Here is a 22,334-nt window from a genome sequence, read left to right as displayed (position 1 = left end):
CTGTATTTTATAACTTCTGCCAATCTAGGCACACCTCCAGAGTCGTGTCTATTTGTAAATGTTTTAATTTTCAACAATTAAAGTGAACAAAATTTTAAAAGCATGGGTGTAAAACGCACACTCTTAAAGTAGAACAACATCATTTTCACTGAAACTAAATATTTATTTCTGTTTCTTATTTATTTTAACTGTTGTAAATATCTTTTGGTTGTACATGTACAAGTCTTTGTTTACTCCTTGGTTTTGATTGTTATTGTCTTCATCACTCGAAATCATGTTACTCTTAATCAACATACCTAAACATTCATATATATCTAAATAAATTATATACAGAACTAGCAATCAAAATCGCAAGTCAATGACCAGCTGAAAGAACTAGAAAACCACACTCCACAAAAACACATTGACTATACACTGAACAGCCAGTTTAAAATTTCAGAAAAGTTCATCTTAATATATATACAAAAATTGATATTCCAAGTCTAAGACATTCATTTCATATCAATTAATATCTAAAAATACCACATTTCCAATACTAAATCAACAACCATATGCACACATATTATCTTAAATTAGGATGGAGTGAAGCAGTCCACAGCTTTTTAGAAAGCTTAAACTTGTACATCCTTAATATTCAGTTTTTGACTTCTTTCCATGATCTGTAATGTTGTGATCCTAATGCCCACAATTATTGAATATGGATATATTTTAATTCATATGTTTAAAAGAAAGTTTGTTTTTATTAAAGAGATTTGTGTATCTTCTTTTTTTTAGCTCACCTGGCCCGAAGGGCCAAGTGAGCTTTTCTCATCACTTGGCGTCCGTCGTCCGTCTTCGTTAGCTTTTTACAAAAATCTTCTCCTCTGAAACCACTGGGCCAAATTTTACCAAACTTGGCCACAATCATCATTAGGGTATCTAGTTTAAAAAATGTGTCAGATGACCCCACCAACCAACCAAGATGGCCGCCATGGCTAAAAATAGAACATAGGGGTAAAATGTAGATTTTGGCTTATATCTCTGAAACCAAAGCATTTAGAGTAAATCTGACATAGGGTAAAACTGATTATCAGGTCAAGATCTATCTGCTCTGAAATTTTCAGACAAATCTGACAACCTGTTGTTGGGTTGCTGCCCCTGAATCGGTAATTTTAAGGAAATTTTGCAGTTTTTGGTTATTATCTTGAATATTATTATAGATAGAGATAAACTGTAAACAGCAATAATGTTCAGCAAAGTAAGATCTACAAATAAGTTGCATGACCAAAATTGTCAGTCGACCCCTTTAGGAGTTATTGCCCTTAATAGTCAATTTTTAACAATTTTTTGTAAATTTTTGTAATCTTTTACAAAAATCTTCTTCTCTGAAACTACTGAGACAAATTTAACCATACTTGGCCATAATCATTATTAGGGTATCTAGTTTAAAAAATGTGTCCGATGACCCCGCCTTCCAACCATCATGGCCGACTTGGTTAAAAATAGAACATAGGGGTAAAATGCAGTTTTAGGTTTATATCTCTGAAACTAAAGCATTTAGAGCAAATCTGACATGTGGCAAAAATGTTCATCAGATTTAGATTTATCTGCCCTGAAATTTTCAGATGAATCCGACAACCCGTTGTTGGGTTGCTGCCCCTGAGTTAGTAATTTTACAAAAATTTTGCAGTTTTTTGTTATTATCTTAGATATCAATATAATATCTAATATCTAATACTATTAATTATGATTTTAACCTTATTTTACATGATTTCCAAAGCATCAGTAAGGCCACACCAATTTGATTTTTAGTTCTTCGGACAAAAGCTCCAAAAAATATGGGGCGAGCGAGCGAAATTTTTTTGATTGTATATATTTCTTGAAAATGAGTTTTGTTGAGGCTGGTGCTCTACAAGCATGACAAGTGGAGCGAGCGGTATAATTTTTTTTTTTAAATTGTGCGATTTAGAATTTTTATGTACATGTTAAAACTGGGTTACTTCAAAGAAGAAGGAGGAGAAACATGCTCTTATGCATATAATTTGATGCATTTGTGCCTGAAGTACAGTCTGAACCATACCCAACTTTCTGGTTAGCTTTGGTTTAGTATAATTTTGACTATTTTCGTCAAATAAGCTTTGCATGCATTTTCATTTAAATTCATACATGTACATGAGTGTATATTAAGGAAGCATAGCAGATGCAGTTTAGCAAGAGGAATTATGTTAGTTAGGTAAATGAAATGTTTGAATATAATTAAAATATGTGTATGTATTCCAAAAAATGCCCTTGAAAAATATTAAATATCTTTTGATATAGTTGTTTTCATTATATGGTAATGATTGTTTATTGGTTGCTTGACATCCAGATGGAACTTTTTATTCATAATAGGATCAACATAATGAGTGAGGTGAATATTTCACCAATATCCTGAGTAAGATAGTTATATTGCTATATATATGCATGTAGATCTCAATATAATAAAACATTCCCTTAAAACACCTTTTACCATATTCACATGCATTATTCTGACTTAGCAAAATACTTTTTCCTTTTGCCCCTGAAACCTGCAATGTATTTCAAACTGGAAGTGGTTGCACCAATAACACATCCCTAATTATTATTAGCATGCCAATCCCAGTATTACCACTTTGGTCTCGAACGTTGGAACTCTTAAATTTTCCCTTACAAAAGTGTTCTGATTGCATGTTAATAGACTAACAAGGGGATATGGGGTTTTCATCAAAATAAGATAAATCTGTCATTTTTTATACGACAGCAAAAAAATTTTGCGGTCGTATATTGGTATGACGTTGGCGTCGTCGTCGTTGTTGTCGTCGTCCGGCGTCGTCGTCCGAAGACACATTAGTTTTCGCACTCTAACTTTAGTTTAAGTGAATGGATCTCTATGAAATTTTACCATAAGGTTCAATACCACAAAAGGAAGGTGGGGATTGATTTTGGGGGTTATGGTTTCAACAGTTAAGGAATTAGGGGCCAAAAAGGGGCCAAAAATAAGCATTTTTGTAACTTCCTGACATAACTTGTGTGTAAGTGTATGGATCTCTCTGACATTGTACCACAAGGTTCCATATCACAAAGGGAATGCTGGGATTGATTTTGGGGGTAATTGCCTCAAAATTTTAGGAATTAGGGGCCAAAAAAGGGGCAAAAAACAAGCATTTTTCTAGTTTCATGATAACTTGTGTGTAAGTGTTTGGATATTTCTGAAATTGTACTACAAGGTTCCATATCACAAAGGGAAAGCTGGAATTGAGTTTGGGGGTAATTGCCCGAAACGTTTAGGAATTGGGGGCCAAAAAGGGGCCAAAAATAAGCATTTTTCTAGTTTCCAGACAATAACTTGTGTTCAAGTGTATGGATCTCTCTGAAATTGTACTGCAAGGTACCATACCACAAAGGGAAGGCTGGGATTGATGATGGGGGTAATTGCCTCAATATTTTAGGAATTAGGGGCCAAAAAGGGGCAAAAATAAGCATTTTTCTAGTTTCAGGACAATAACTTGTGTGTAAGTGTATGGATCTTTCTGAAATTGTACTGCAAGGTACCATACCACAAAGGGAAGGCTGGGATTGAGTTTGGGGTGATGAATCATAAGGGGGTTCAAAAAATTTGGGGGGGATTTTTTTTTTTTTTCCTTTTTTATTTCTTTTAAAATTTTCCATTTTAAGTTGGTTATTTCTGATTTATATTTAAAAGCAAATAATAATGATATGGTAGGAGATACACACCAAACATGATGTGTAAATTATTATATAATAAGTATTGTGCAATAGCAAGAAATTTTCAATTTCACAGTATTGCACAATAGCAAGAAATCTTCAATTGCACAGTATTGCGCAATAGCAAGAAATCTTCAATTGCACAGTATTGCGCAATAGCAAGAAATATCCAATAGCACAATATTGCGCAATAGCAAGAAATTGTCAATTGTACAGTATTGCGTAATAGCAAGAAATATTCAATTGCACAGTATTGCGCAAAAGAAGATACTTTGTATAAATTGCTTATTTCTTGACCAATTTCAATGGGGTTTTATTCTTGAATACTTGGGGTTCTTTAATATGCTGAATCTAACCGTGTATTAAGTTTTTGGATTTTGGGCCCCGTTTTCAAATTGGTCCACATTGAGGTTCAAAGGGTCCAAAATTAAACTTTGTTTGATTTCATCAAAAATTGAATTATTGGGGTTCTTTGATATGCAGAATCTAACCGTGTATTTAGATTCTTAATTTTTGGTTCCGTTTTCAAATTGGTTTACATTAAGGTCCAAAGGGTCCAAAATTAAACTTAGTTTGATTTTAACAAAAATTGAATTCTTAGGGTTCTTTGATATGCTGAATCTAAACATGTATTTAGATTTTTGATTATGGGCCCAGTTTTCAAGTTGGTCCAAATCGGGGTCCAAAATTAAACTTTGTTTGATTTCAACCAAAATTGAATATATGGGGTTCTTTGATATGCTGAATCTAACCATGTATTTAGATTTTTGATTTTTGGGCCCCGTTATCAACTTTGTCCACATTGAGGTCAAAAGGGTCCAAAATTAAACTTTGTTTGATTTCATCAAAAATTGAATTCTTGGGGTTCTTTGATATGCTGAATCTAACCATGTATTCAGATTTTAAATATTGGACCATAATAGGTGAATGTCCAATTTAAAATTTTTAAGTTCTTTGACCACATCCATTCTCTGTCAGAAACCTATGCTGTGTCAAATATTTAATCACAATCCAAATTCAGAGCTGTATCAAGCTTGAATGTTGTGTCCATACTTGCCCTAACTGATCAGGGTTCGACCTCTGCGGTCGTATCAAGCTGCGCCCTGCGGAGCATTTTATTAAAAATTCATGTGAATTTTATATTAATTACATCCATGACAGCTATGTCTGTTGTAGTCTGAGATTACTATGACGTCCAACAGCGCCTCATCTTGTCTGGCAAAACAGCCGTTGGTCTTCAGAGTAATCTCGGACTATGTCTGTTGAAACAATGATTGGGGATGACAATGGTTCTAACAAGTACTGATGTGATCGTGGTCCTCTAACGAAAGATTTTTTTTATTTTTGTCTCCTAGAACAGGTCTTCATAGGTTAATGAAATGCATTTCAAATAACTGTGTGTTTAATACATTAACTACTTGTCCTCCACAATGATCTGACACAACTTCATGTTATCATCCCGATTTTTGACCTTTTATTCATTGTTATTTATAAATCGATTTATCACACGTGCGTTTGAATCGATCGGAGCAATATATGCACAAGAAAAACGTCTAAGAGAAAAAAAAATGTCAAGGATAAACTAATTTTGGAGCGGCATGCGGCCCCAAAATTGGCAGAAGCGGTATTTATTTTTTTTATTGAAAAGTCAATTTCTCCAAAACCGGAGCGGGAAAATCCAAAGAACTATTAATCAAATTGGTGTGGCCTAAATACAGGTGAGCGACACAGGCTCTTGAGAGCCTCTAGTTCATGTACATGTATATGATTTTCCTCACTATTTTATTAGATTAATTTGAAGAAACAATAGCTATACAAATTTTAGAGTTCCATAGTTATGTTAATCTCTAAAAAACAAAGACTGCACTGATATTGTATTTACTTTTTCAACTGGCAGAGATTGATAAATCCTTGTCTCAACCTTTGAAATTCTGGCACAGATGATTATTATTCAAATGGGTGCAGAGAAAGAAATTAGGTAACTTTCTTTTTGATATTGTTCAATCTTGCTGTCAATTTATTGACAGAATTGTCTTTCCTTGTTGTTATAAATATTGGTAAATCTTAAAAATTTTTTCTTGAACTTGCAAATTTTTTTTCAGATGGGTATTCATCAGATTGGTGTTAGAAAGAAAATATTGGATGGTATTAGAACTGTTCATAAAAAGGAGTGGGAGACAACAAGTCTTCAACAAGTGCAATACAACAAACAGATAAGGTAGAGGAATAATTCTTTTCTGATAAAGTTATGTTATTATAACCCCACTCTAGGAATGGGGCTATATTGCATCTACTTGTTGTCTGTCCAACACAGATTTTTTCTCTCACATTTTTCTCAGGTAACACTGAGTTCATATTTGGTCAGCAGCTTGACTGTGGTTAGTTGTAACATGAGAACACTTTTCAGATCTGTCAGACACATACTTCCTGTTTTCATATACTTAGAATTACGAGTGGGTTATGCAAAGCACAGCAATACGTGCAATCTTGTTATTCTCACAATATGTATTACATCTGACAGATGTAATGCTTTCAAATTGTGATAATCATCCATACTTCTTAAAAGATAAAAGCAAATCATTATTCAGCAAGGAAAAATCTACTTGTCTCACCTGAGATACATGTTTGGGAAAGCTAGACATCTAAAATCTGAACAGTAGAAGAGAAGTTCAGAATAGGAAAATCATTTGTAAAATACTTTTGTAGTCACAGATGATTAAAACCATAGCCAAAGGTGCTCAAAATATTTTTGTTTGTCATTTTCAGCATTATTTAAGGATATAAGGTGATGAATTCTAGTTAGGTAAAGATTTACATTAATGTTTTTTTATAACATAAATTGGTTAAAAATTGGAACTGATGTTGAACTTAATTACTAATTATTTGTTTCAGTTGTATAACTTGGAATGTCCTATAGATTTTTGGTATGCCACTGCAATAGAATATGCTTCTTACTTTTAGTTTATCCTCTTTATCCCAAGTGGGACATAAGGCCTCATTAGAATTCCTCAGTCTCTTTTTCTTTAATATATTATGAACAGAATTAATTTAAGAATAAATAATCATTTTCCTGTTTTCAATCTCAGGATTCTTTTTCATGTATCTCTGTTTTTCAATGTAGTACAAGTTATTATTTAATAATTGAATGCTTCTTTTTGTAAATGTATTGGGGTGTAAAAGCGTTGACCGAAGTACATTTTGTCTAAAAATGTGCGCATGGTCAATGCTTTTACACCCCTATAAAATTACTAAAAGAAGCATTCAATACTTATACATGTAATTGCATTTTTTTGCTAGGATCATGAAAACAGGATTTCTGTCAAGTTTTTCTTTTGTTTACCTGAGCACTTTATTGTGCAAGCTCTTGTCATCATGAATGTTACATTTCATGTTACATTTCATGTTGAAATGAAGGTTAATTTCAGAATGACACGAGATTGCTGTTAGCCAATCAAAATAACATATTATAATGAAACATACATGTAATGTAATTATTAGATATATTGAACGCATATTACTTTGCCCTTTATAGCTGTATTTAATCTGATAGCATGTCACTTTGTCTTCCACAGCTGTGCTGAATCTATTGCCATGGTAGCTAACATCAGTAAGCATTGTAAATATATTGGAAGCACAACTGGATATATTAGGGACCAGATTTTAAAGAATCCAGAAATTCTAGATGTTCAGGTAAAAAATATTTAAGGTTTTACCAGAACTATAAATATCAAAAAAATTCCTTTTTTTTTTTTTTTTTAAAGATAATCTTTAGGAAATCTTGTGGCATCATACAAGACTATGTAAACAATTATTTACCAGGGAAAATTTATCTCTGTAAAATCTGCTCTAACCATATTATATTTACAAAACTTTAATTTCTTTTACACAGGATGGGACAGGACCTGAATTACTTTTGCAACATACAGATGATACTATGAAAAATGTACAGTCACTATATACAGAACTACAGAAACTTAACAGAACTTTAAATTTGGTAAATTTATCCTATATTCAGTTGGTTTTAATGGTGTCTTAGTGAGGGATTTTGTTCTACTTCTACTTATAAGACAATGTTGAAAACAATCTTACACCTAAAAACTTTATCATCTTATGAACAGCTTTTGATTATTACATAAGGTTTATGTCAGATCAAAAATTGCTTTACCGCTTACTGTTAAAAACATTACAATTTATTCTTGTATACAAGATTAAAGCAAAATTAATCCCATCTGAAGAAAGTACAATATAGTTTCTGGTACAAAAAAAGGAAACTTTTTTCAGGTTGAAATAATGTTACATGCCAAAGTGCTGACTGGATCATATTATTTTTATAAGCCATACTTTTAGCCAGAATTGTTTGTTTGTGTGTAGGTTTATTTTTTACAACCAAAGCTAGTAGGTCAATAAAATTTCATCACTATATTTCACTACTGGTATATAGTGCAACATCAATTGTTTAATCTTATGAAATCAACTTTTGCCACCCTGTTGTGGAATTGGAAACTTGTCCTTAAAAATTTGTATAATTACTTTGGCTTTAAAATTTAAAAAATAGGTTTAAATATAGATTTTTTATGCCATGCTTATGGCAGTAGGGGGTTATTATGTTTTCTGGTCTGTGTGTCCATCCGTCTGTCCTTTGAAATGTCCTGTACCAGGTAAAAATTCTGGTTAAGGTAGTGTACAATGAAGTTGTGGTCACATCGATTGAAACTTTGTACACATGTTTATTGTTATGTGAACTTTAAAATTATATTCCTTTACTTTTTGTGTGTTTTTTGCTGTGCATGTAGTGATTTTGTGTCATGGATGGATACCCCATATTCTTTGTTTTTCTACTAAACCAGGGTTTTGACCCTGTTTTCATGGTTTACTAAGCATAGAAACGTGATAGTGTGAAATAAGTTATTCTCTGTTTTAAGTTTTTGGTTAAGATAGTTTAACTTAAAGATGTGGTCACTTCAACTTGAAAGTTAGTGCACATGTTCATTGTGTGTTGAACTTTTTAAATTATATGCCAAATTACAATTTTACATTGAACATAGTGTCATCTGATAGTGAGAGCAAGGCATGATGTCCTATGGACACACATTCTTGTTTAAATATGACCTAAAAATAAAAACACATACTAAAGGGTAGTTTGAGATATGATTAAAGAGTAATTTTGATATAGATTGAATAAAAAATTAGAATACATGTATATTGTTGTTATTTTTTAGCAATTAAAACGAAAGGACTTCAATCCTCCAGATCTCGTTACTTTAAAGAAGAAGAAAAGTGGTTTTAGAAAAAGACGATTAATAAGCGTATGTTGTGTGACCTTTATAGTAGGACTAGCATGGTGGAAAAAACAACCTATATTGGACTTTCTGTCACAATATGATCCTGCCGATAGAATTTAATACATTAATTTAATTTAAACAACCGTGTACAAATGAAGTTAAAAGATGAGGTTAAGATTTGCAGCATAACTAGGACCAAATTTTTTTTTTAATAAACCTGAAAACTTTGGTTTTTATGATCATGTAAAATGTGTGTTTGAATGGTGTGAACAACAACCAATATAGACTAAGAAGCATTTATTTTGTTTTTGTTTTTTTTTTTTTGTGTTTTTTTTTACAATTGTTATACTTTGTGTCGTCATTATAAAACATTATTTTATTTACAAAATTATTTTTTTAATCATTAATTTCAGATATTAATGCAGAATGTTACATTAAAATTAGATTTTCTTTTTAAGTTATCAGATAAAAACTTTTTAATTAAGAAATAGTTGGTAGCCATTTTAATTAAGAAATAGTTGGTAGCCATTGAAGATTTAAATTAAAAAAACAGACGTCAGATTAAAATCCAACAATTTAATTGTGTTCTTTGATAAAATTATGTAAAAAACGGCTTTTAAATCTAACCGTTCTGTGTGTCATACATTTGTTTGTTTTGTCTATCTAAACAAAACTCCACCAAGTCTTACAATCAATATCACTAATCACCAGTTGAGTTCAGTTTTCACTTTCCTAATATCTATCAAAGAATTGTCCCTTGATTGTATGAAGAAAATTTAAATCTTAGCTTTCCTTTACCAAATTATGAGCTTTGTTTAATTAATCATTATTCTGAATATTTTGTAATAAAATGTAACTTCACAGAAGATGGATGTGGAGATCTTTTACTTGGGATTACATTCATCTGTCATTCTTTGATGGTATTTATACCTGAAATAAAGTTTGGGGTACACAGGAATCATCATAAAAATAAGAAGATGTGGTATGATTGCCAATGAGACAACCCTCCACCAGAGACCAAATGTCGTAGAAATTGACAACTACTGGTATGTCTGTTTCTCTGAATTTACTTCTTTGTCCTTTGTCCATCTTATTCATAGTAGAGATAATGAACATAGTATGCAAACATCACCATCACCAGTATTTTTATATTAGCGCTCTGTAGGAGAGTGGTATACCTCTATGTCTGTCAATCCTATTTAATATCCATCTTATTTTTCTCAGGAACTATAAATCAGAGCTTTCCATATTTGGTAGCCAGTTTCATGGTAGCATGCTCAACTATGTAATGTGTTTTCACTTTCATTGTATATTGTATGTTATTTTTCATGGGAAATTTATACAAGGGGAAAATTTTTGACAGATGTTATGTGTTGTGGAAGGAAGGTTTGTTTAAATTGTAGTTAATTGTCCTTGTTGAGACTTACCTCCTTAAATATACTCAAAAGTTGAATTTAATCTAGTCATTTAAAGTGGATTCTATGCACTCATATTTGATCTTGAAGAACATTGTTCTTTTGAAGATAACCATAAATTACAAATGAAGTAATTTTAATAACAAATGTATGTATAAATATTGAAGTTTAGCCAATCAAATACAGAGAGTAGTTTTTTATTAATTTTTATATTTTGAAATATGATATTTTCAGTGCCTTTCCAAACAGAGGGCATCTTTTTCTTTTTCTTACGCAATACATGTAGGATGTTATACCCTTTTTCATTGTGGAATCTAGACATCTTTGCTGAATTTTTATTGATTGTATGATTACTGAATGAAATATTATAAATGTCATTTAATTATTTCATTAGTTGGTTTGACGACCAACCTTTGAAAATAGAGGACATAATTACTGTCTCTAGTTGTTTGTCCAAAAATTTGCCGAGAAGAAGTTAAGATATTCATAAAAAGGATACCAGGAATCACTTAAAGTATTGTTCAATTGACAACATCAGCAAACATATAGACTTCTCTGAAAAAAATAAACTTCAAATAAACTGATTTTGGTACAGCCACAAAATTTGGCTGGGTTTAACCAGTAAGAGAATTGCTAGATTTTGATGTGGAAGGATATCAAGATTAAGCTTCATTTAGAAATACAAAGAGGTAGTATACAAAGTACCATACTGTGGATTCATTTATTTTCGTGGATATTTGATTTCGTGGTTTTGTTATTATCTGTATACAAAGCATATAGAAAATTTGTAATTCATTGAACATTTGAATTCGTGGATCACCTGTACCCACGAAACCCACGAAAATAGACAAAGTACATTTTGTATGAAGCACAGAAGCGCTTCATTCTAAAAATGTGCCCATGGTCAACGCTTTTACAACCCTATAAAATTACTAAAAGAAGCATTCAATACTTAAAATTACATTTTTTTCCTAGGATCATGAAAACATGATTTCTATCAAGTTTTTCTTTTTTTACCTGTGCACTTTATTGTGGAAGCTTGTGTCATCATGAACGTTACATTTCATTTTGAAATGAAGGTTAATTCCAGAATGACGCGAGATTGCTGTTAGCCAATCAAAATAACGTATTATAATGAAACATACATGTAATGTAATTATAAAATATTGTTAAATAATGAAGATAGGTGTAGCTTTAGATTTTTTAAATGACTGATTTATGAAACAAAGAAATAAACCAGACAATGTTATAAATTTCTGTTGTTGAATGATTGTTGTAAAAATTTTATACATTTGTATGACAATTGCATTATTGTGAACTCTGTCATCTTTGACAAGAAAATTTTTTGAAGTCCCTTCACTGAAATGAGATTTATTGGATTATTTGATATCACAAATTTCTATTGAATAAAGTTGATTAACAAACAGTATATTATGTCTTTTTTGTTAAAAAATAACCAGTACCACTTTTATACATGCATCTCATCCTAAAGCCAAGACCATTACTTTTGGTAATATTCTCATAATAAAAAAAATAATGCATCTATATTTTTATGCCCAACCTACAATAGTAGAGGGGCATTATGTTTTTCGGTCTGTGTGTCCGTTCGTTCGTTCGTCCGTCTGTTCGTCCATCTGTACCGCTTCAGGTTTAAGTTTTTGGTCAAGGTAGATTTTGATGAAGTTGAAGTCCAATCAACTTGAAACTTAGTACACATGTTCCCTATGATATGATCTTTCCAATTTTAATGCCAAATTAGAGTTTTGACCCCAATTTCACGGTCCACTGAACATAGAAAATGATAGTGCAGGTGGGGCATCCATGTACTATGGACACATTTTTGTTTGTGTCTGGAATAAGGTAGACATTGCTTCAGTTGGATTTCTTGTTCTTTTGACTAAAACATAAAATATTTGTATGTAAGTCATGTGCTATTGTAGATGACCTTGACCTTTGATATGAAAGTCAAAAATAATATATATGTAATTGATTTGTTGGAAAATTTTTGTATCAGTCCATGATGTTTTTGTTCTTTGAAAGAAACTGACAACGCCATGGCTAAAAAAGAAAAAGACAAACAGACAAACAACAGTACACAAAACAACATAGAAAACCAAAGACTGAGCAACACGAACATAAGCTTTTAGTATTTTTAAAACTGATACATCATATCACAACTGGGAATATCTAGTACAGATGAAGGGAGTCTCCTGAAACAGTTCTTTCCTAGTTCACCTCTAATCTTAGGTGTGAAAAAAGTTATAGCATATAAAAAGAGACAATGGGTATATACATCATTGAGACAGCAACCAAACATTTAGATGAAGGAAAATTTTGATCTGGTGTTTGAAGCAATGCTGTTTTCAATTCAATTGTCAGTCAACACATGGACTATGTTTTATTTATTTTCTTGTCACTTCATGCATGCATACTATGGATGGAAGCGGAGTATTATTATACGACCGCAAAAAATTTTGCGATCGTATATTGGTATCACGTCGTCTGCGTCGTCCGAAGACATTTGGTTTCCGGACAATAACTTTAGATATGTAAATAGAAATCTATGAAATTTAAACACAAGGTTTATAACCACAAAAGGAAGGTTGGGATTGATTTTGGGGGTTATGGTCCTAACAGTTTTAGGAATTTGGGGCCAAAAAGGGGCCCAAATAAGCATTTTTCTAGTTTCCAGACAATAACTTGTGGAAAGGTGTATGGATCTCTCTGAAATTAGACCACAAGTTTCCATACCACAAAGGGATGGTTAGGATTGGCTTTGGGGGGTTATGGCTCAAATCGTTTAGGAATAAGGGCCAAAAAAGGGGGCAAAACAAGGGTTTCCTTGTTAATAGACAATTACTTAAAAGTACAATGTTATGTTTGGATTACCTCCCTTACACTGCTTTTAAATTATGTACAAAGAAATGTTGTATTGTCTTGAGGTGATTAGCTGTCAATTTATTTTAAGAAGTTACTATTAAAAATGCTTAAAGAATATTAATTTTAGCCATGATTATGTATGTCATTTTCTATTTTTATACTTTTATGATGTATTTAAATGGGTAATTATGGTTGCAAACTCCATTGGTGGGGGTGGGGGTAAAAAAGAAATTGTGGGGGGAGTCAATTTTTTAACATTTCAAATTTTAGAAATTAAAAAGAAAATTTCTTTAAATTTTTTTTTTTTGAAAAAAAGAAAATTTTTGGGGAGGAGGGTCAATTCACAACATCATAGTGTATTGCACAAAAGCAAAAAAAAGGGGGGGTAATTTTTTTTTGTGTTTTTTTTTTTGGGGGGGGGGGGTCAATTCGCAACAGCATAGTGTATTGCACAAAAGCAAAAATTGAATATAAATTCAAATCATATAACCAATTCTAAGTTCTTTGACTACAGTTATTCTGTGTCAGAAACCAATAATGTGTCAAATATTTAAATACAATCCAAATTCAGACCTAATCAAGCGCGAATATTGTGTCCATTTTTGCCCCAACTGATCAGGATTGGACCTCTGCGGTCGTATCCAGCTGCGCTCGGCGAAGCAATTTATTTTTAATATTTCTCACTGTCTTGAGAAATAAAGATTCCACCACTGCATCAAGTGTGTTACGATATTTCTCCACTCGAGACAGTTTAACTTTAAAATTTAAAACACAAGACTTGCAGAGCTTTTTAAATATTTAAAATTTAACTGTTGAGAGTGGAAAAATATCGAATACACAAGATTTAGTGGTGGAATCTGTTTCTCTAATGATTTTTAGACGATATCTAAACAAAGCTTATCCTTCCTTTCAAAGATTTGCAGATTAGCAATGTAAATTTGAAAGGATACACTTTGAGGAAGATTCATTGTACAAACTGATATTTTGGGGGATTAATATCTATTCTTTCATTTAAAATTACAATACTAAATATTCTTGCGAAGAAATTCCAACAGTTTTATATACCAAGTATGCATGAAATAGGGTGATTGTGGCCTACATTTTGTACTTTCAATTGGATGCTTACAGGGTCAACTAGATGTGACACCATATAGTTACATGTGTGAATCTTATAAAAAGTGTCAAAAACTTTATAGCTTGAAATGATCTTTTGGAACTGACAGTCTGTCTTTTCCACAACTAAAAAAAAAAAAATATATTTAATAAACTTTTGAAACGTAGAAATGGTGATAAAATGTAAACTGGGACTCCTTTTTTTTGTGGGATTCTCATACTCTGTTTCATGATTGTAATCCCCTGTACCTGGAAACAATGTGGGACAGCATAGCAATAGGATCTCTCTGTTTGTGTGCCTGTCTGTTATACTTCTTATGCAGAAATTTTAGTACTATAAAAAAAATCCAAGATAATACTATAAATTCAGAAATTTTTGTGATGTTTTTATCATTGTCAAATTTGGTACAGCATAGGCATCACAAAAGTTCTGAGTAGTTATCTGATTTGACTCATTTTAAATTTTTATATCATTATTTGCATTTGGATTTACTGAAATCACAATAATAATTCTCCCTTTTTTGTGCATTCTTCTAAAACCACCATAATAAATGCAAGCAAAAATTTCTGAATTTACAGTAATTAGAAAAGTATAACTGGACAACAATCATACTGTAAGGGCAATAACTCTTAAAGAGTCAATTAATGTTTTTTTTATAAAAATCATGTATTGCTGTAGATCGTATTTGGTTTTTTTTTTGTGATCTATTATAGCTTTTAATGTAACTGGCAAAAATGCTAAAATGGGTCAAACATAGTCTGCAATAACTCCCCCTTAAGTAGTTATCTGATTATTTTTGTTGACTATTAGCAAAGTTAAATATTAACATACTGATCAGATTTTCTCTATCTATAATGGTTTTCAAGATATTAATTAATCACATGCAATTTACCCTTACATTCTATTTTTAGTAAAACTAAGGCTTCTGCTGATAGTGATATTTATTAACCATTTAGCAACAAAGTAACCCAATGAACATTTTGTCCTAATATCATTTTATATTTCTCCAGAAAATTTTTAAGTGAATGAGAAATAGAATAAGAACTTGCACTCATCAAACACTTAAATAAAGATGTCTGCCAAGTTTGGTCATATAACTGCTCGGGAGAAGATATTTTTATGGTTTCCAGACAAACCGTTGGACTGAAACTGATGGCAAAAAAAATCACATGGCCTTTGACCAAGTGATCTAACAATCACCTGCTACACAAGCACACCAATTAAAAAAATCATGATATTTTATTTTTACATGATCAATGAGAAAAATAATAAATATAAATTATATATACAGTACATATTATATGGTAACATTGTTTCATTAAATCTTAAGAATAAAAACATGATATTTTTAGTCAATACATCACAGAAATTGCTTTATTGTAAATTGCAAAGATATATTTCTGAAGACCTCCAGCGTATACCCCTGTGTATTCCCTCTATTTAAGATGAGCACTGTTTAAACAATGACTGTCTCTTTAATCACCTCAGGACAAGTATATAAAATCCCATAAGAAGACATGATAAAGCCACTGGTATATGTAATCTTGTGCCAATAACTGATGCTGAAATAGAAAACACAAGTGATAATGTATAATTTTATTCAACAGTCTATATATTGTTGTTTTCAAAATGAATATTGTTACTATATTTTATTGGTAAAGTATTTCAGTTTTTATAGACTTGATATTTTATTTGGAACTTTAATTATAAATACAGTTATACAGAATGGTTCCTTGAACTTGAAATATGTGTCTGTTCAGGCAATAGGGGGCACTAGCTGTCAAATTCATGTTCATTAATTTGACTCCAATTTTCATATTTGATTTATAACATACCAAACCCAAAAGCCAAATTACAAATACTCAAAAAGAAGCAATTAATAATGCATGGAATCCTTATAATGTATCAAAACTTTGTGTGTTTTTCAGACTAAACACCATCTAATTACCCATGAAAATGACCTCTCAAGAATGTTGATGGTCTTATGTAAATCATCATTATACCTGTATAAGAATGATTTTTTGTGTGTTTAATCTGTCAACAAAAATGATTCTTCCTGATGGCTTCCTTGTTTCATTTTTTAAATGTTGAAATTTACTTTTAAATAACACATAAGCAACCCATCTCCACCTTAGGGTCAAATTGAAGGTTGTATGAATAGAGATTCAAATGAGGTTAAATTATTGCAAGCTGATAATACATCAGCTTATTTTGACAAAATTGAACCAAATTGTCTGCTTATAGCAAAATATTGTTTCAGTATTCTGCTTTTATAAATGTTTGAAACAAAAAGAAAAATCATATTTTAATTTTTTGTCTGAATCATAGCTAATTCTCCTTTAAAAGATTCATTTCAATGGTTAAGATTGAGTTAATTTTCTTAGTACAAATTTTACATATTTCTAAAACTCCATTACAATACAGATGGCAGACTTATGGCAGTGCAGTTTTGATTGTTTTTTAAGTGACACATTTAAGCATCAGATGGCAATAGCTTAACACAATTCTCCCATTGTAAATTATGTGATATTTTTGCTGTTCATATTTCAGCACATTCAGAAATTGAGCTTCAAATGCCATAATGCATATGTACTTATTCAAGACATTCTAACCTATTTAATATAACCTGACTTTTAAGTACCACATGTCCTATGCTATTATATATGTGTCTCAGTTGTAAATTCTTGTTTTTTTAATGTATTCCTGTGTTAATTGTCACCTCTTTTTGTTTAAACATTTCTGAGTGACATTTAATCATTTTTTGGACTATTTTCCCGTTGATTCTACATATTTACACCTTTTTTGTTTTACAAATTTTATCTAAAATAAGAAAAAAATCAAAAATCTATATGTTTTCAATATTCAGACACAGTTCCTCGGGTATACATCTGTTTTACTAGTGTAGCAAATCTTATAATAATCTGACAGATCACCATTTTATATACCTTTCATTTTGTGAATTCTCATTATCTCTAAATTTATAGTATTTCTTTTTTATTACATAATTTGTTTTAGTCTTTTTAAGCACTGTACAAGGAATACTAACTTACCTTTATAAAATACCCCAAGGAATCCTTTTTTCTCAGACAAAAACCACTGTTTAAGACGTGGCACTCTTCTCATATATGCACAGGTACAAATAACCAAAAGACTAAACACCAGAATCCCCTCAAATGAGTATGCTGCAAAAATTAATCATTTCTTTTTACTAAAATGGTCTGGTTAATCAATATGCAACAAGTTAATAAATGAATTATTAAGTAATATTATTACTGAAACATGCACAATCATATATAGTAATAAGTAAGGGAATTTATTCCATGAATGATCTCATTGAAACTTAAATAACCCTTCAACAAGTTATTAAGATATCACAATCTTATAAAGATGTCACAACTTGTGATGTTATCATGCTTTTATGTCTGATAGAGAGACATATATTAATGAGCTATGATTTTGCTTCATTGTGGTTTTTCTGTAAACATCATAAAGAAGCAGATGATAGGTATGATTTCCATAAAGGAGTATGGTGATGATTTTTATCTAAGTACTCCATAAAGGAGTATGGTGATGATTTTTATCTAAGTACGCCATAAAGGAGTATGGTGATGATTTTTATCTAAGTACGCCATAAAGGAGTATGGTGATGATTTTTATCTAAGTACGCCATAAAGGAGTATGGTGATGATTTTTATCTAAGTACGCCATAAAGGAGTATGGTGATGATTTTTATCTAAGTACGCCATAAAGGAGTATGGTGATGATTTTTATCTAAGTACTCCATAAAGGAGTATGGTGATGATTTTTATCTAAGTACGCCATAAAGGAGTATGGTGATGATTTTTATCTAAGTACTCCATAAAGGAGTATGGTGATGATTTTTATCTAAGTACACCATAAAGGAGTAATCTAAGTACGCCATAAAGGAGTATGGTGATGATTTTTATCTAAGTACGCCATAAAGGAGTATGGTGATGATTTTTATCTAAGTACTCCATAAAGGAGTATGGTGATGATTTTTATCTAAGTACGCCATAAAGGAGTATGGTGATGATTTTTATCTAAGTACGCCATAAAGGAGTATGGTGATGATTTTTATCTAAGTACTCCATAAAGGAGTATGGTGATGATTTTTATCTAAGTACTCCATAAAGGAGTATGGTGATGATTTTTATCTAAGTACTCCATAAAGGAGTATGGTGATGATTTTTATCTAAGTACGCCATAAAGGAGTATGGTGATGATTTTTATCTAAGTACTCCATAAAGGAGTATGGTGATGATTTTTATCTAAGTACACCATAAAGGAGTAATCTAAGTACGCCATAAAGGAGTATGGTGATGATTTTTATCTAAGTACGCCATAAAGGAGTATGGTGATGATTTTTATCTAAGTACACCATAAAGGAGTATGGTGATGATTTTTATCTAAGTACTCCATAAAGGAGTATGGTGATGATTTTTATCTAAGTACTCCATAAAGGAGTATGGTGATGATTTTTATCTAAGTACGCCATAAAGGAGTATGGTGATGATTTTTATCTAAGTACGCCATAAAGGAGTATGGTGATGATTTTTATCTAAGTACGCCATAAAGGAGTATGGTGATGATTTTTATCTAAGTACACCATAAAGGAGTATGGTGATGATTTTTATCTAAGTACTCCATAAAGGAGTATGGTGATGATTTTTATCTAAGTACGCCATAAAGGAGTATGGTGATGATTTTTATCTAAGTACACCATAAAGGAGTATGGTGATGATTTTTATAGAGCCAATAAGTTATATACAATCCATATAAGCTTATCTATCTTATATACTATAGTATATAAACTTATTCGAAAATGTTATCAATTATATACTAATTGTAAGAGGATTCTTTGGATATTGTTTTTGTCTGTACTTAAATTGATTTTGTTGTTCATGAATTTAACAGTACTTAATACATGTATGAATTCTAATACAGATATGAACAATTGTGGTCCTACATCATGTCAATATTTTTATTCTGACATTGCACAAGGTCATGTTTTTCTCGTACTGTTTATGATCTCTTTATCCTAAATTCTTTGGATGTGTAATGATTGATATTTAAGTCTAGGAAACATGATTTATTTATTACTTGTAATTGGATTTGAACTAGCTTTCAATAACTGTATTGTGGAAGTACTCTTAGATTGGTATTAGTTTTTATAAGACCGCAAAAAAATGTTGTGCTGTTAAACCACCTGTAATTCAGTGGTTGTAGTTTGTTATTGTCTATATATTTGTTTTGCACATAACTCAGGCCCCTGGTGTCCTTGATTTGTTTTACATTTAATCATGTTGCCAATTGGGCCTTTTATAGCTTACAATACAGTATGGGTTTTGCTCATTGTTAAAGGCCTTATAGTGACCTATAGTTGCTTACATCTACATGTTTTGGTCTCTAGTGGATAGTGTCTCGTTGGCAATGTAATACCTTTTGGGATTTTGTCCAGCATGGTTTTCTGATTAAGCACACAAAACAGAAAATCCTTTCTGAAAGAGTCCCAAAGGGATTAATTGGCAATCATACCACATCTTATTTTCATACCAATAACCTTCAGGAGCTCACCAGGTACTACCTGCCTCATATTTTTTAACAACAGCCCTAAGCATATAACATAAACCCTTACCTAGAACAACCCCCAACCTAACAAGAAATGAGACCCTCGTGCTTATCACTAAGGAATTGTTTTATATGCAATGAAAAATATACTTGCAGTTTTTTCATGTTATTGTACAAAATGTATATATAGAAAGTTCTTTATAAAAAGGTTTAGACAATATAGTTGTTATTTATTCATTGATACCAATTGTACTGTCATATTGAATTTAAGTTTAAATAAAATTTGTTGCTTGGGACATGAGGGAGTAGCCTAGTAATATTATGATGCATTAAATTCATGTGCATCTGCCTCAATTTATTTTTAAATGTCCAGAAAAATATGACTCCCAGTTTACCTGATGAATTTCACATGACTGGGAATTTAATTTATATCACCACTTGTCATTATTTCGTCAAACATTATTGAATGTTCAGGACATCATGTTACATGTAGTTGTAAATTGAGATTCCCGTTAAAGATTGTAAGTCTATAAAGGAAAATATCTGTCAATTACATATTAATTAAACGATACATAACTAATTTCTATCATTTTTTAAAGATATCTTCCCTATCAACGAAATTGTCGTGAAAAAAAATCCACTGCTGATCACAGATGGTCGAGTGTCGTACGTTTGCAATCACATTATCCATCAGCTGTCTTTCTACCTTTTATATTTCAATTTTTATTCAATGAATATAATAAATTTACCGTTAATTCCCACCCTTAACCCACCGAATAGTACAATCTGATCGACTCGTAATAAATAAAAATAAAACAAATCAGCTGAGTGATTATGCAACATCCTCAGATAAAAATCATCGTAAAATGATAACTTTAACAGACGGTCAATTTCCGTTTGAATAGTTTTGAATGTTATATCTGAGGATGTTCAAAGTCGCCGTTGTATTTATTTAATTTGATTGTTGACAGTATTAGTCCTGGTTTCGTTTTGAAAATCTCGATTTTCCTTGTCAGTCACCATTTTTTTTTTACCTGGGAGACTTGTAATTCACAAGTTGTCTCCCTTTTACCAATTTTCATAGCGATTTGACTTCGCCATGAAGTCAGTCCGATGGCGAGATTTAACGATTTTCAAAATTTTTTGGCAACTTAAATCGTCATTTCGACGGGAAGATCATGGCCTGCCCACTGGCACTTTCCAACTGAGTATAAATAGCCAAAAGGTCTGGAAATTACTTGTAACACATGCACTTGTTTCATGTGATGGTAAAGGTTTGATGTATGTGGATCTCGTACGCTACAACTATATACACCTTATCGCTATTCCCGCTTGACCCGAGAATCTGTCCCGCTTGAACTTTTGACGTCATACAACAATCACTTTTCCATTGTGGCGTCAGACATTTTCTATTATGACGTCAAAATTTTACGGGAACTTGTGTGATGTCCAGTAATGGCGGACAAATAGCGATAAGGTGTATTAAAGTATGGGTCTTACTATGCACGTGATTTGATTTCGCTGTTTGGAATTCAAGGTTCATGTGGACCCTTTGGCTATGCCTTATAACTTTTCCAGATACACAGGTTTTTCTGTACTCAGAGGTAAATTTTGAGGTGAAAATGCAGCCATTTTAGCCAAAGGGTCCACATGAACCTTAAGAATTCTTTTAGAAATCAAAGTTAATAAGTACGAATCTGGATCTGACCAATAGTTCGGTCTCCGTCAGCAGCCCTACAACACTATCTCAAATTATCAATGTCAGGGACCTTTAATGTGTATAAAATGGGAGCTGTCACGGTAAATTTAATCTGAGAAGTTTACCATTTGTCATTTTGCGTGTCCGGAAGTATCTGATGAAAAATAATATCAGAACCGTATGCGACTCTCCACAAGTTTCCGAATGCGGCACATTTCCAAGGTGTAGATAAGAACAGTTACACATTGAAGACAGACAGAGCCGCATAATTATATATGTCTCTGATAAAGGGATACATACAGAGAGTTTTATTTATTTGGTATATCAACCAGTTTCTAGTGCTAATCAGAAAAGATAGAATGCTATACTTTGCCAGGATGTAGTTTAGGGAACAGTCATTAGGTTGGTAAAATAAAAGAAATCACACCCCTAAAGAAGCAATTTGAAAATTTTGACCCCCCCCTAATTGCTATACATGTGAAATTTAGTTTACATTAATAACATTTGTACATGTAATAGTTATACAATATAAAAGCAAAACATGCATTGTTTACTCTAGACTGCTACATCATTCAGTCTCTCTTTGACAGCTTTCACTCTCCATAGATTTGCTCTTCACCTCCACGACCAAT

The 22,334-nt window shown here is 31.7% G+C and overlaps 3 protein-coding genes across 4 annotated transcripts in view; 1 reads left to right on the top strand and 2 right to left on the bottom strand.

Annotated features, from left to right (window-relative positions):
* LOC127711211 (ankyrin repeat, SAM and basic leucine zipper domain-containing protein 1-like) overlaps positions 1 to 11,849 on the top strand; it is a 32,596-nt gene extending 20,747 nt beyond the window's left edge. For both annotated transcript variants that reach the window (XM_052217189.1, XM_052217182.1), the window contains exons 9-12: positions 5,826 to 5,941; positions 7,296 to 7,413; positions 7,613 to 7,717; positions 8,943 to 11,849. In XM_052217189.1, the coding sequence (XP_052073149.1) occupies positions 5,826 to 5,941; positions 7,296 to 7,413; positions 7,613 to 7,717; positions 8,943 to 9,125 (522 nt within the window). In that variant the 3' untranslated portion in view covers positions 9,126 to 11,849. The remainder of the gene's footprint in view (positions 1 to 5,825; positions 5,942 to 7,295; positions 7,414 to 7,612; positions 7,718 to 8,942) is intronic.
* The window catches only part of LOC127711284 (zinc finger protein 277-like), a 295,784-nt gene extending 281,715 nt beyond the window's left edge, over positions 1 to 14,069 (bottom strand). Inside the window, exon 1 of the mRNA XM_052217288.1 lies at positions 13,928 to 14,069. The gene's annotated coding sequence lies outside the window, so the exon portion shown is untranslated. The remainder of the gene's footprint in view (positions 1 to 13,927) is intronic.
* Positions 14,070 to 15,634: 1,565 nt separating this feature from the next.
* On the bottom strand, positions 15,635 to 21,868 carry LOC127711445 (protein kish-B-like). Its single transcript, XM_052217514.1, has 3 exons — positions 21,828 to 21,868; positions 17,465 to 17,596; positions 15,635 to 15,976 (listed from the first exon to the last, which is right to left on the bottom strand). Exons 1-3 carry the CDS (start codon positions 21,835 to 21,837, stop codon positions 15,894 to 15,896), a joined length of 225 nt encoding a protein of 74 aa, XP_052073474.1. The 5' UTR covers positions 21,838 to 21,868; the 3' UTR covers positions 15,635 to 15,893.
* Between the last annotated feature and the right edge of the window lie 466 nt (positions 21,869 to 22,334).

Source organism: Mytilus californianus, unplaced genomic scaffold (assembly GCF_021869535.1).
Source record: "Mytilus californianus isolate M0D057914Y unplaced genomic scaffold, xbMytCali1.0.p SCAF_1, whole genome shotgun sequence".
Taxonomy (NCBI): Eukaryota; Metazoa; Mollusca; class Bivalvia; order Mytilida; family Mytilidae; genus Mytilus; species Mytilus californianus.
This window is presented reverse-complemented; position numbering and strand designations above follow the sequence as displayed.